This window comes from Falco punctatus (genome assembly GCF_963210335.1).
Source record: "Falco punctatus genome assembly, chromosome: 19".
NCBI classification, from domain to species: Eukaryota; Metazoa; Chordata; class Aves; order Falconiformes; family Falconidae; genus Falco; species Falco punctatus.
The window spans coordinates 4,060,860-4,074,501 of record NC_137599.1 but is presented as its reverse complement, the minus strand read 5'-3'; the positions used below and the strand labels follow the sequence as shown (position 1 = coordinate 4,074,501).

General features: G+C 63.7%; 1 protein-coding gene across 1 annotated transcript; it reads left to right on the top strand.

Annotated features, from left to right (window-relative positions):
- The first annotated feature begins 3,795 nt into the window (after positions 1 to 3,795).
- Positions 3,796 to 6,590, top strand: FZD2 (frizzled class receptor 2). The gene has a single exon (XM_080369751.1). It carries the CDS (start codon positions 4,749 to 4,751, stop codon positions 6,420 to 6,422), a length of 1,674 nt encoding a protein of 557 aa, XP_080225877.1. The 5' UTR covers positions 3,796 to 4,748; the 3' UTR covers positions 6,423 to 6,590.
- Positions 6,591 to 13,642: the final 7,052 nt, after the last annotated feature.

Below are 13,642 nucleotides of genomic sequence, written 5' to 3'. Positions count from 1 at the left end.
CACACATGTGCCAGCAGACCTTCCACACAAGCCCCACTCCCACTTCCCCATGCTCACCCCTCCTGCAGGCACGGTGTGTGCATGAGCATGCGTGTACATGTGTCCACATGTGTGTGCACACATGTGCCCGCTCACACATGGGGGTGCGGGGGGGGCCCGCGGTGCCCGTACCAGGGCCTGCATCCCTCGCTGTTCCCTTGGTGACAGACCCCCATCCTCCACTGGCACCTTGAGCCTGCCGCCAGCCAAGGCTTTTGTGGCTGGTTTTAATTAGAGGCTTTTAAGTGTGAAACAAAACCGAGGGCAGGGTCTGGGGGGGGCCTTCCTTGGAGCTCCTGGGGGACCCCCGGGGGTCCCTGTCCTGCCTGGCATCGCCTGGCACAGCCGCTCCATCCCCCGATTCCTGCTTCACTCTTGTCTGTGCTCATCCCCAAGGGATGTGGGTGATGGAAGCTGGTGCTGCCAGAGCCCTCCCCCCCCCCCCCCGAAATATTGCCCTCCTGAGTGGTGCTCGCCGCTGGCCCGAGAGCGGGTCAGTGTGTGGGACTGGTGCCCGCTGCCGTGCCAGCCCTGGTGTCACCCATGGGTGTGCACCAGGGCTCCTGGCCCCAGGGAGGAGGCTTGGAGAGGGGCCAGAGCTGCCCATTCTGCCCAGGGCTGGACGGGGGATGCTGGGCGCCGCTCGGGGTGCTGCCGGGGCTCCAAGGCCAGGACCTGGGGGTGTTTCCAGCTGTGTCCCCCATCCCTGGCCCTCCTGGGTGCAGGGAGGACCCCACAGGCACCCTGGCGCTCAGCAGCACTGGACCATCTGCTGGCAGCGACCTGGGGATGCTGGGGTGCTGGGGGCAGGGAATGGGCAGCGCCCACCAGCATCCCCCAGTGCTGTACTGGGATGAAGTGAGAGTGAAGCAGTGAGGGGATCAGGACTCCTGGGTCCCTCCCACCCTGAGCAGCTCCTGGGGGAGCCCTGGGAGGGGGAACTGGGCCTGGCCCCATACTCCCAGTAACGCCCAGCCTGGCCTGCTGGCAGCACCTACCTTTGCTCACTGGGTGCCAGGATGGGTCCCTGTCCTCCCAGAGTCCCCTCTATCTGGGACAACAACTCCAGGTCCCTGCAGGGAAGCCTTTGGGGAGGGGGCAGGACCCTCTCCCACCCAGCACACCCCTGGCAACACCTGAGGACCCCACTGGGAGCCTGGTGACAGGGACCAATGGGACCAAAGGAATTCCTGACACCCTGAGAGGGGACACCCCTGAGCTGGCAGGACCCCACCAGCTGCCTCCCTGGGGTGTCCCCTGACACCCGCAGCCCACCCGGGGGTCCCTCCTGGGGCTGCCTGGCAGGTTCTGCTCCGGGTTTCCCCCTCCCCAGAAAGGCTCAGCCCCCACTCTGGATGGGACCATATCCCCATGTGTCCCTGGTGCCCAGAAGTCGTGGGGTCCCCCTGTCCTGAGCCACCAGCACCCTGCAGCACCCAGAAGGATGGGGAACACAGGGACAGCCCCTGCCACCCTCTCCGGGAGTGACACACCCCCCCCAAAAAAAAAAAAAACAAAACAAAAGAATCAAAAATCCAAAGTTTTTAGGAAGCCAAGATCCATGTGGCTGTGCAGACACCCCTGCACCCCCTCTGTCCCTGTCCCCAGCTGGGACGAAGGCCACCGAGGCTGGGAACACCAGTTGGGTGGGGGTGGGGGGTCAGACAAGCCAGACTCTGCACCCAGGGGGCCGAGGGGAGCCGCGGCTGGAGGAGCCACCCCACGTCCCACGTCCCACGTCCCACGTCACGCCTGCAAAGGGGGAGCCAGGAGCAGGCTGGGAGGCAGCCGCTTGCTCGCCAGGATCCGGCCTCGGCTCCGGCCCCCGCAGCCCGGCGCCATGCCAGGCCCTTCGCCAGCAGCCTCCCGGCTGGGACGCGCTGGGCAGCTGCCAAACGCCGGCCGTGCCGAGCCGCCCTCCGCGGCACATGGCGGCCGTGGGCTTGGCGCAGTCCCCAAAGGCAGCACCCCTGGGTGCCCCAGCCAGGGGACGGGTGGGCGCCCGCCCACTGGCACCCATCCCACCCTACTCCACAGGACCACGGTCCCAGCCTCGTCCAGAGCCACCGAGGGACACCCCCACCCCCCCACCCCCCATTCCATCCCCAACCCTTTTGCAAGAGCAGGGAGCCCCCAGCATCCCACCAACCGCCACGGTGACAACCGGCACGTCCGGGCGAGAGCTGGCGGAGGGGGGGGGGGGGCCGGGAGCGGGTGCGCCTCGTGTGTCCCGTTCCCCCCCCCCCCCCGGGCTTTGATTTCTGGAGCCCCCCCTGCCCTTCCCCCTCGGCCAGGAGCCGCGCAATGGTTTCAATTACGCTCTGAAAGGCGGTGGGGCCCTCTTTTCACGGCAGCCCGGGTTTCTCCTGCTCACAACAAAAGCTTAAGTTACAGGAAAGGGAGAGAAAGGGAGGGAGGACGGCGAGGGGAAGGCGGCAGCCAGCAGAAAGCCCCTCGCCCCCCCCAGAAAGGAGCGGGACGGGGGCGGTGGGCTGCCCGCCGGGTCTCCCCTTGGGATTCTGCTTTGGGAAGGGCAGCCCCCCACACCACTACCGACATTTGGGGCGATCGCCCGCAGTTTCTTTCTTTCCCTGATGAGGGTCTCTGGTGTGTCCCAGTACACCACCCCCCACCACCCCAGGTCTGTCCCAGTCCCCTGCAATGTGTCCTGGTTCCCCCAGTGTGTCCCAGTTTCCCCCCCACCCCGATCCTCCAGCATGTCCTGGATCCCCCTGCTGTGTCCTGGTCCCCCTCTTGAGTGTCCCAGTCTCCTCCAGTGCCCCCCTAGTGTGTCCCAGTCTCTCCCCAGTCTGTCCCAGTCCCCCACAATGTGTCCTGGTCCCCACAACGTGTCCTGTTTCCCCCCACATCCCTCAGCATGTCCTGGATCCCCCTACCATGTCCTGGTTCCCCCCTGGAGTGTCCCAGTCCCCCACAGTGTGTCTCAGTCCCCCCAACGTGTCCCGGCTCCCCAGCCCCCTCCCACTGCCCTGGCTGTGGGGACAGAGGTGGCCTTTGCCACGGTCGGGAGTGGGGGGGCTGTGGGGCTGGTGGCAGGGGGCAGGATGTACCCTGCCACCCCCGGGCTGGTTTGGGGACATTGTGGACACCCCAGCTCCAGCAGCACCCCAGGGTGGCCCCACCGAAGCATCCCTGTCCCAGGGCGGGGGGCAGCTGGGACCCGTGTGGGTGCCAGGGGGTTGCGGGGGCTGATCCTGCCCTGGTGCGCCCTAAAGCAGGACTTGGGGACAGTGGGGGGGATGTGGGTCCTAGGGTAAGAGGGGAGCAGCCCCGTGGGTGGGGGGACATGGGGGTGCAGGGGACCTGGGGGCGCAGGGGACAGGGGTGGCAGCAGAGGACACGGGGGAGCAGGGGACACGGGGGGGGTGCTGGGGACACAGGGGAGCAATGGACACGGGAAGGGGGGCGCAGGGGACCCGAGGAGGCAGAGAACAGGGAGGGGGGGGGAAGGGGACACGGAGGGGCGCACGGTACACGGGGGGGCGTAGGGGACACGGGGGGGGGAAAGGACACGGAGGGGGCAGGGGACACTGGGAGCAGAGGACACGGGGGGGCAGGGGACATGGGGGGCAGGGGACACCGGGGGGCGTGCAGGGGACATGGGGGGCAGAGGACACGGGGGGGCAGGGGACACGGGGGGGCAGGGGACACAGGGAGGGACTATTCCCCGTGGCCCCGTCCCGACCCCACGCCGTGGGGGGAGTTTTCACGGCGGGGGGGCCGCGGGCTGCCCCGGGCCCGGTGACCCCCGGGGGCTGGGGGGGGCGTGTCCCGGGGCGGCGGGGGGCGGGACGGCCGCACCGTTTGAATGTGATTGGCGGGGCGGGGGGGGCGGGGCCCGGCGGGGGCGGGTCGCGGGGGGGCTGCTCCGCCCGGCGGGGACGCGGCGCTGCCCCGCACAAAGGCGGCGGGAGCGTCCGGTGCGGCCGCTCCGCTCCCCCGGCACCCCCCGGTACCCCCCCCGGCTACCCCCCCCCCCCCCCCCGACGCCCCGCCGTCGCTATCGCCCCCGCCCGCCCGGGGCTCCGGGACCGGGCACCGGGAGCTGCGCCGCGGAGCACCGGGTCGGGACAGCGGGAAAACGGGAGCGCCCAGTCCGGGCAGCGGGAGCAGCGCTGCGGAGCACCGGGAGCGTCTAGGCCGGGCACCGGGAGCGCCACGTCTGAGCCCCGGGGGCCGTCCCACCGCGCATAGCGGGCTGGGGCACCGGGAGCCGTCTGGGCAGCACCGGGCACGGCAGATCCCGTCACCGGGAGCCGTCTGGGCAGCACCGGGCACGGCAGATCCCGTCACCGGGAGCCGTCGGGGCGGGACCTGAGCAGACCCAGTCACCGGGAATCATCCAGCCAACACCGGGCACGGTAAATCTGGTTACCGGGAGCCATCCAGGCAGCACCGGGCACTGCAAATCCAGTCACCGGGAGCCATCCAGGCGGGACCTGAGTGGATCCAGTCACCGGGAGTCATCTAACCAACACCGGGCGCGACAGATCCGGTCACCGGGAGCCGTCCAGGCGGGACCTGAGTGGATCCAGTCACCAGGAGTCAGCTAACCAACACCGGGCACGACAGATCCGGTCACCAGGAGCCATCCAAGCAGGACGGGGCACGGCAGATCCGGCCAGGGGGACCAGCTGACTGGCTGGGCACCGGGCACGGTAAATCCAGGCGCGGCAGCTGGGATCACCATGGGCCCCCGCCGTGTGCTGCTCACCCTGGCCTGGCTGCTGGTGGGGCTGAGCGTGCCGGTGCCGTGCCGGAGCCAGCTGCACGGTGAGAAGGGCATCTCCATCCCCGACCATGGCTTCTGCCAGCCCATCTCCATCCCGCTCTGCACTGACATCGCCTACAACCAAACCATCATGCCCAACCTGCTGGGTCACACCAACCAGGAGGATGCGGGGTTGGAGGTCCACCAGTTCTACCCCTTGGTGAAGGTCCAGTGCTCGTTGGAGCTCAAGTTCTTCCTGTGCTCCATGTATGCGCCGGTCTGCACGGTGCTGGAGCAGGCCATCCCACCCTGCCGCTCCATCTGTGAGCGTGCCCGCCAGGGCTGCGAAGCCCTCATGAATAAATTTGGGTTCCAATGGCCGGAGCGATTACGTTGTGAGAATTTCCCCCGGCACGGCGCCGAGCAGATCTGTGTGGGGCAAAACCATTCGGAGGACGGTGGTTCACCGGCGTTGCTCACCAGTGCCACACCGCTGGCTGGCCAGGGCACCCCGGGAGCCCCTCGTTACGCCACCCTCGACCACCCCTTCCACTGCCCACGGGCGCTGAAGGTGCCCAGCTACCTCAACTACAAGTTCTTGGGTGAGAAGGACTGCGCGGCGCCCTGCGAGCCCACCCGGCCCGACGGCCACATGTTCTTCAACGAGGATGAGATTCGTTTTGCCCGTATTTGGATCCTCATCTGGTCCGTCTTGTGTTGTGCCTCCACCTTCTTCACCGTCACCACCTACCTGGTGGACATGCAGCGTTTCCGCTACCCCGAGCGACCCATCATCTTCCTCTCAGGGTGCTACACCATGGTGTCGGTGGCCTACATCGCCGGCTTCGTGCTGGAGGAGAGGGTGGTTTGCAACGAGCGTTTCCAGGAGGATGGCTACCGCACGGTGGTACAGGGCACCAAGAAGGAAGGTTGCACCATCCTCTTCATGATGCTCTACTTCTTCAGCATGGCCAGCTCGATCTGGTGGGTCATCCTCTCCCTAACCTGGTTCCTGGCTGCTGGCATGAAGTGGGGCCACGAGGCCATCGAGGCCAACTCCCAGTACTTCCACTTGGCTGCCTGGGCTGTGCCAGCCGTCAAGACCATCACCATCCTGGCCATGGGGCAGATCGACGGGGACCTGCTGAGTGGTGTCTGCTTCGTGGGCCTCAACAACATCGACCCTCTCCGGGGCTTCGTGTTGGCCCCACTCTTCGTCTACCTCTTCATCGGTACCTCCTTCCTTCTGGCCGGCTTCGTCTCCCTCTTCCGCATCCGCACCATCATGAAACACGGGGGGACCAAGACGGAGAAGCTGGAGCGGTTGATGGTTCGCATTGGGGTCTTCAGCGTCCTCTACACCGTCCCGGCCACCATCGTCATCGCTTGCTATTTCTACGAGCAGGCTTTCCGCGAGCACTGGGAGCGCAGCTGGATCAGCCAGAACTGCAAGAGCTTGGCCATCCCCTGCCCGCTCCACTTCACCCCCCGCATGACCCCCGATTTCACCGTCTACATGATCAAGTATCTCATGACTCTCATCGTGGGCATCACCTCCGGCTTTTGGATATGGTCGGGTAAAACCCTGCACTCGTGGAGGAAGTTCTACACGCGACTCACCAACAGCAAGCAGGGCGAGACGACGGTGTGACTCCCCCCGAGCCCGGCCACCGCTGCTGCCTTTCGGCTTGAATTATTTTTTTTTTTTGGGGGGGGGGGTATTATATATTTTTTATTTTTAGATTTATTAACGTCTAAGGGGTGTCTCTCTTTCTCTTTGATTTTTTTTTTTTATTTGTAATTAAACCTGTAAATAGCATTTGTAAATTTAATCATATATTTCTATTTAAGACATGAAAAAGAGGAGGGGGAAAAAAGGAGGAAGGGGGGAAAGAGAGGAGGAAAGGGAGGAAAAAAGAGGAAAGGGAGGGAAAAAAAAGGAGAGGAAAAAGAGGGAAAAGGAAAAAGGAGAGGAGAAAAAGGAGGGGAGAAAAAGGCAAAAGAAGGAAGAACAAGGAGTGGGGAAAAAAGGGAAGCGGCAAAGAAGAAAGAGGAAAAAAAAGGAGAAAAAGGGGGGGAAAAACCATTTGCCCGGACTGGGAGAGGATTCTCGCCCTCCCTCACCCCTCCCCACTCTCTGGGTTGGGGTTCCCCCTGCCCGCGGTGCCGCCAGGGCTGGGGGGCTGTAGCTGGGCTCGGGGAGCAGCCGGCTCCGTGCCCACTCCGTGCCCGCTCTGTGCCGCCCTTCCCTGGCGCTGCTCTGGCGGCCCCTGGAAAAAAGGGGGGGAAAAAGAAAAAGCCCAATAAAAATCCCATTTTTTTTTCTTTTCTTTTGGAAGCCCCCAAAAAGTTGGTGTTTTTTTGTATTACCACCCCACACACACTTTGCTTGCACCCAGAAGATGCTGTGACGGGGCTGTACCCCCCTGCTCCAGCCCCCCAGGGTGGGGGTCTCTGCCTGCCCCTGCCTGTACTGCCCTGCCTGTACCTCCCCCTGCTTGGCCACAGCCTTTTCCTCCCAAATTACTTTTTAAACACTCTGTTGCAAATACAAACAAGTGAAACAAAATGCTAACTTACCCCTGAGGGTTTTTTTTTCCCAGGGGGGGTCCTATGGGTGCTGCTGCCCGCCCCCCCCCCCCCCCCCACTTCCATCGCACCGGGGGGTGAGCCAGAATCTCCCTCCAGCTGGAACAAAGCACTTTGCAAGGGGAAAAATACGGATTTAACCCCCAAAACAAGGATTTTCCACGTTTTGCAGAGGGTGGGGGGGCTCCTGTGCATGGGAGAGCCCCCCCTGAAGGAAACAGATCACATTTTCTGCAGGATTAGGGGGTTTGGCTGTGTGTGGGCCGCCCCCCCCCCCCCCCGCCTCGATCCCCAGTCTCCGGAGAGAAGAGGGTCCCGGCTCCAGTTCAGCTTGTCGGGATTTGGGCGATGCTGGAGATGGGATGTGGGGAGTTTCAGCTGGAGGGGGGCTGGCACAGAGCTCAGGGAGGGGAAGGATGGATTTAATCAGCTGGATTTAATTGAAATTTAAAAAAATACTCTTCCCAAAATGGAGAGGGAGACATGGCCGGGGAAGCGCTGACCCCACGGGTGCCCCAAAACCGGCCCCGGGAAGCCTCAGCACTTCTTGTCTCCATCATTTTGGGGGATTTTGGGATCCTCCAAGCACAAAGGGGGTTTGCGGGGGGATTGAGCCCTTCCCCTTTCTCCAGCAAAGCCTCGGAATGATTCCAAAACCCCCTTAAAAATCCCAATTTTCCAGTGAAAGGAGAAGCGAAGGGGTTAAGGCAGTGCCTCTCCAGCACATTTTGGAAAGGAAAAACTCTTTGGATCCGGTTTAATTTTCCAGCGATGACTTGGAAGGGGGGAGAGAAGAGGGGGGAAAAACGTATCCAGGGTTTCCCCCCTGCTCCAGGGGTTGGAGACACAGTTTGAGGGATGGGATGAGCTGGCTGGGACCCCCCCGGCACCCCCCCAGCCTTTGGTGACTCTCGAAATGGGAATTAAAATGGGGTTGATTTTATCACTGCCGATGTCTTTGCCTCCCTCCTGCAGGGAAAACCACACTGGGGGTGACATTGGCAGGATGAGCCTCGGCCAAGGGGCCAGGGGGACCCCCCCAGCACCCCTCCACTCCGTGCACCCAAAGGTGCCATCGCACGGGTGGGTTCACCTTTGCCATAAGGGGTCCCAGGGCCGTATCCAGCCCTGGCACTGGGTGCTTTGGCCTGGGGGTGCTGGCCATCGGCTGGTTCTCGTTAGCCAGCCGGGGGGTCCCGCTCCCCAAAAGGCAGATCCCACCCAAGGCCGCTTTGTTTTCCGGAGGCGAAGCGCGGATCGCCAGGGACGGGGGGAATGTAAACTCTCCACCCAGGAATGCAGGAGCTGGGAGATGATTGTTTTTTTAAAGGCTTCGGTGTCCCGGCTTTGGAAAACAGAGCTGGGATTATGGTGGCTGCGCCCAGCGGCTCTGTGGGTGCTGAGCACCCCACAGATGCTGCTGGCACCCACCTGGGGGTCTGCGTCCGTGGCCCCCCTCCCCAGCCCTGCAGGCTCCTGCGATGTCCAGGAGGGTTGGGGTTGGGATTGGAGGCATCGGGCCAGATCCTGCCCCGGCAGCGGCTGCGTGGCTCAGCCCAGGGCCCTCCAGGAGCCTTTTTTTTTGGGGGGGGGTTGGGGGGTTGGAGGTTTTTGGCTCTCAGGACTGTTTGCAGGCAGAGCAGGGCAGGAGCTGTTGGTATGTGTCCCCTCTGTCCCCTGGTGTGTCACCCCAAGGGTGGGTCACCCCAAGGATGGATCTCCCTGGGGATGGGTCACCCCGGATCCAGCTGACCTTGGTGATGGGACCAGGTCACCCTGGGGATGGGTCACCCCAGGGGTGGGTCACCCCAAGTCCAACTAACCTCCAGGATGGGTCCCCCCAGGTCCAAGGCACCCTGGGGACAGGTCACCCCCTGGTCTGGCTAACAGACAATAGGTCCCCCCTGGGGACAGGGGACAGTGACAGGCCCCTCCTCGCTGCACACAGCCGAGTCGCAGCCCTCCCAGGCTGGTGACTCCCATCCTCCTCTTCCTTTTTAAGCCAAGCAAAAAGGGAGCAAACGCCAGTGGCCTGTCCCACCGTGTCCCCGCCTGGCCGTGCTGGGGGTCCTTTGATGTCCCCTAATGAGCCCCGCTCTGTTTTCACAGCTGCCCAATGCGGCAGAAGTCAATTAAAGTGCGCCCCAGCCCCCCCTGCCCCAGCAAATGCCCACCCTGCCGGCCCCCAGAGCACCCACAACTCATCACACCAGTGCCTGGGGAGCCTCATGGGGCTCATTCTGGTGGGGATGGGGACCGGGGGTCCCCACGAGGAGCAGCCATGGACAAGTCAGCTGTGGGGTGATGACGAGACAGCCCCAGGGGGTGAAACCAGTGCAGGGAAAGGGATGCTGGAGGAAGGAACTGGTCTTGCTGGGAGGAGGACAGGTCACAGGAGTCCCCAGTACTGGCTGTCCCAGTGCTTCTGTTCCCCAGGCCACAGTCACTCCTGTCCCCTGGCTGCTGGCTGGCTGTCCCCGGACCACGGGCTCCCCTGGTCACAAGCTCTCCTGTCCCCATGTCCATGGGCTCTCCTGTCCCCTGTCCCCCAGGGACCCTGCCCCATGGGTAGTCCTGTCCCCATGCCCCCCGGCTCCCCTGGCCCCAGGGCTGTCCCATCCTCTGTCTCCTGGGGGCTCCCCCACTTTTTCCCTTGGGACCTGTCCCACCAGGGTGACAGTGCCCTCAGGGCAGTGGGGTCCATCTCCCCCTGCCCCCCCCCGCCCTTGCCACTGTCCACTCTCATCCTTTGTCCCCAGCAGTGACCTGGGGGGTGGCAGAGGGAGATGATGGGGAGCAGGGAGGTGACGGGGGACAGCTTGTGGTGACACAACACTCGTCCCCACCGATCATTTCTATCAGCCCTTACGGTGTGACAGGTCCCAGGGCCTTGGTGGGGACACGGCTGGCTGTCCCCCACTTGCAGGCAGCTGCCGGCTCACAGCTTGATGTGCCTTAACCTCCAGGAGGACAAAGCCAGCAGGGACCCAAGGCCACGGGGAGCAGCACCCATGGGTGCTGTGGGCAGAGTGGGACGATGGCTAAATTCGGCTCCTCGCTGCACCGCTCTTAAAGGAGACAAAGCTGCCATAAAGCAAGATGTGCCCCCACCCCCACCCTGGCAATTAGGGTTGTCCCTAATGAGGGTTGGGTCGCCCAAGGCAGATGGCGGATCCTGTGTCCATCCCGCCATCCCGGCCTGACGATGTGGGACATGGCCCCATCCCACTGCCCTGCCTGAGTGATGTGGGACCCCATCTGCACCGGGATCACGCCTGAAGGGTGTGGGACCACAGGACGTGAGGCCACCTCTCCATCCCAGCATTCTCCTGGAGAACTTGGGGTAGTAGATGTGATGCCCTGTGTCATTCCCAACATTCATCCTTGAAAACAGGGTATGCGCAGATGTTGTACCCCATCTCCATCCCAGCTTCCCTCCTGGAGGATGGAAGTAGGGTGGGTGAGCATGGTACCCCATCTGCATCCCAGCACCCCCCACAGACAACGTGGGATGGATGGACAAGGGATGAATGAGCATGGGACCCCTCTCCATCCTGGTGTACCTCCTGGAGAACATGGGATGGATGGACTCAGTACCCTGCCTCCACCCAACACCCCCTCTGGAGAACGTGAGATGCATGGAGACAGGATGGGTGAACATGGGACCCGTCTGTCTCCATCCTAGCGTACCTCCTGGAGAACATCCCAGCACCTCAGCATCCCTCCTGGATGATGAGGGGTGGGTGGAAGTGGGGTGGGTGGGCATGGAACCCTGTCTCCATCCTGGTGCAGCTCCTGGAGAAGGTGGGACGGATGGACATGGTTCCCCACCTCCACCCCACACACCACCCAGAGGACACGGGATGGGTGGGCGTGATGCTCCATTCCCATCCTGGCGCACCCCTTGGAGAATGTGGGACCCCACCTCCAACCCAGCACCCCATCGCGTGGGATGGGTGGGCACGGGGGTCCCAGCCCAGCCCCCGCGCTGGGTCCAGCTGTGGGGCTGCCCCACGGCCACGCGGTTCCGGCGCAGCCGCCCGGGGGGGCCGGGGGGGCTGGGGGGGCTGGGGGGAGGGATCCGGCCGGGCCGGGCGGGGGGCGGCTCCGGAGGCGGCGGCGCCTCTGAATGCGGGGAATGTTTTTGCAGCTGGAGTCGATTAGGGGCGGGCGGCGCGGGCGGGGGCGGGGGGCGGCTGGGGGGGGCGAGGGGGGGGCGAAGGGGTGAGCGTGCACAAAGAAGAGGGGGGTGAGGGTGGTTGCATGCGTGTGCAAGGGGGGAGTGCATGTGTGCAAGGGGAGGTGCAAAGGGAGATGTTCGTGTGCCTGCGTGTGCAAAGGGGTGTGCAAGGGGGTGGGGAAGGGGTGAGTAAGGGGTGGGCAAGGGGGTGAGCGTGCACAAAGAGGAGGGGTATGAGGGTGGTTGCATGCGTGTGCAAGGGGGGAGTGCATGTGTGCAAGGGGGGGTGCAAGGGAAGGTGTTTGTGTGCCTGTGTGTGCAAGGGGGTGTGCAAGGGGTGTGCAAGGGAGTGAGTGTGCACAAAGAGGAGGGGTGTGAGGGTGGTTGCCTGTGTGTGCAAGGGGGGAGTGTGTGTGCAAGGGGAGGTGTCCGTGTGCCTCTGTGTGTGCAAGGGGGTGTGCAAGGGGGTGCAAGGGGGAGTGTGTGAGTAAGGGGAGGCGCAAGGGTGGGGGATGTACAGTGGGGGCTGTGAGGGGGTGTGTGTGCAAAGGTGAGTGTGAGCATGCAAAGGGCACGGGGAGAGCAAGGAGAGTGTGCGTGCCTGAAAGGGTGAGTGTGTGTGCAAGGGGGACCGTGGGTATATAAGGGGAGGTGTGTGCAACAAAGAGCGAGTGTGAAAGGGGAACACGTCCGTGCACATGTGTGCACACAAGGGAGCACGTGTGAGTGCGCAGCAGGCGGGTGTGCAAGGGGTGTGTGGGTGTGCGTGTGCCCTTGGGGAGAAACATACAGGTGTGTGCAAGGAGGGGACGCACACGCCAGGGACGTGCTTGTGAGCAGGCGTGCAAATGGCTGTGTGCACCAGGGAGCACCCTGGGGGCACGAGGAGGGTATCCAGCACGTCTAACACGGGCTGCACATGTAACGGCCATACGTGTGCCAGGCCACCCATGTCCCTGGGGCTCACCATGCCCCCTGCGCTCCCCTGCAGGACCCTCGCCCTGTGCACACGCGTGTGTGGGTCACTGTCGGCACCCACCGGCGCGTGCAAGGAGCCGGCCGTGCTCGGCCACCCCCGCGCTGACGCAGCCCAGCTGCTGCCCGGCCATTTATAGCGACCCCATGGCCACCAGCCGAGGGGCCGGGGGCCCCCAGTCGTGTGCGGGGGCACCGGGGGCCCGGCCGTGGGGACACGGGACACCCCGCAAGCAAAGCTGGGGGGACACACACATGAACGGAGCAGATGGGCACACGCGTGTGTGTGTAGAGGGGTGTGGGCGCCGTGCCGCACGCGTGTGCCTGCGTGTTGGTGTGTGCTGACCTGCCTGGATGTGTCTGTGCACGCAGGAGCGGGCACACGTGTGGACAAGCGTGGGGGCACACACATGGGCATGTATGTGCACACGGAAGCACAGACACGCAGGGACGCTGGAGGGTCTCCCTGCCTTGGAGGTTCCTCCAAAACGGAGGTTGCCCCATGATGGTGGGCTCCCCCGTGATGGAGACTCCCCCGTGGGAGGGTTTCCCCCATGACAGGGGGTTTCCCCGTGCTGGAGGCACCCCAAAACGCAGGTATCCTCATGACAGAGGTGTCCCCCCCCGATGGAAGTATACTCCATGCAGAGGGTTCCCCCACCGTAAAGAGTTCCCCCCATGATGGAGGGTTCCTCAAAATGAAGGTGTCCCCCAAAGTGAAGGTTTCCCCATGATGGATGTTCCCCCATGACAAGGGTTCCCCTCATGATGGAGGTCCCCCCCCCCCCCCATGGTGGAGGTTGCCCCACAATGGAGGTTCTCCTGATGACAGAGGTTCCCCCATGATAGAGGTTGCCCCATGATGGTCGTTCTCCTGATGGTGAAGGTTCCCCCACGATAGAAGTTCTCCTGATGACAGAAGTTCTCTCATGATGGAGGCTGCCCCCGTGATGGAGAAGCCCCCCATGATGGAGAAGCCCCCCATGACGGAGGTTGCCCCACAACGGAGGTTCTCCTGATGACAGAGGTTCCCCCATGATGGAGGTTGCCCCATGGTGGTCGTTCTCCTGATGGTGAAGGTTCCCCCACGATAGAAGTTCTCCTGATGACAGAAGTTCTCTCATGAT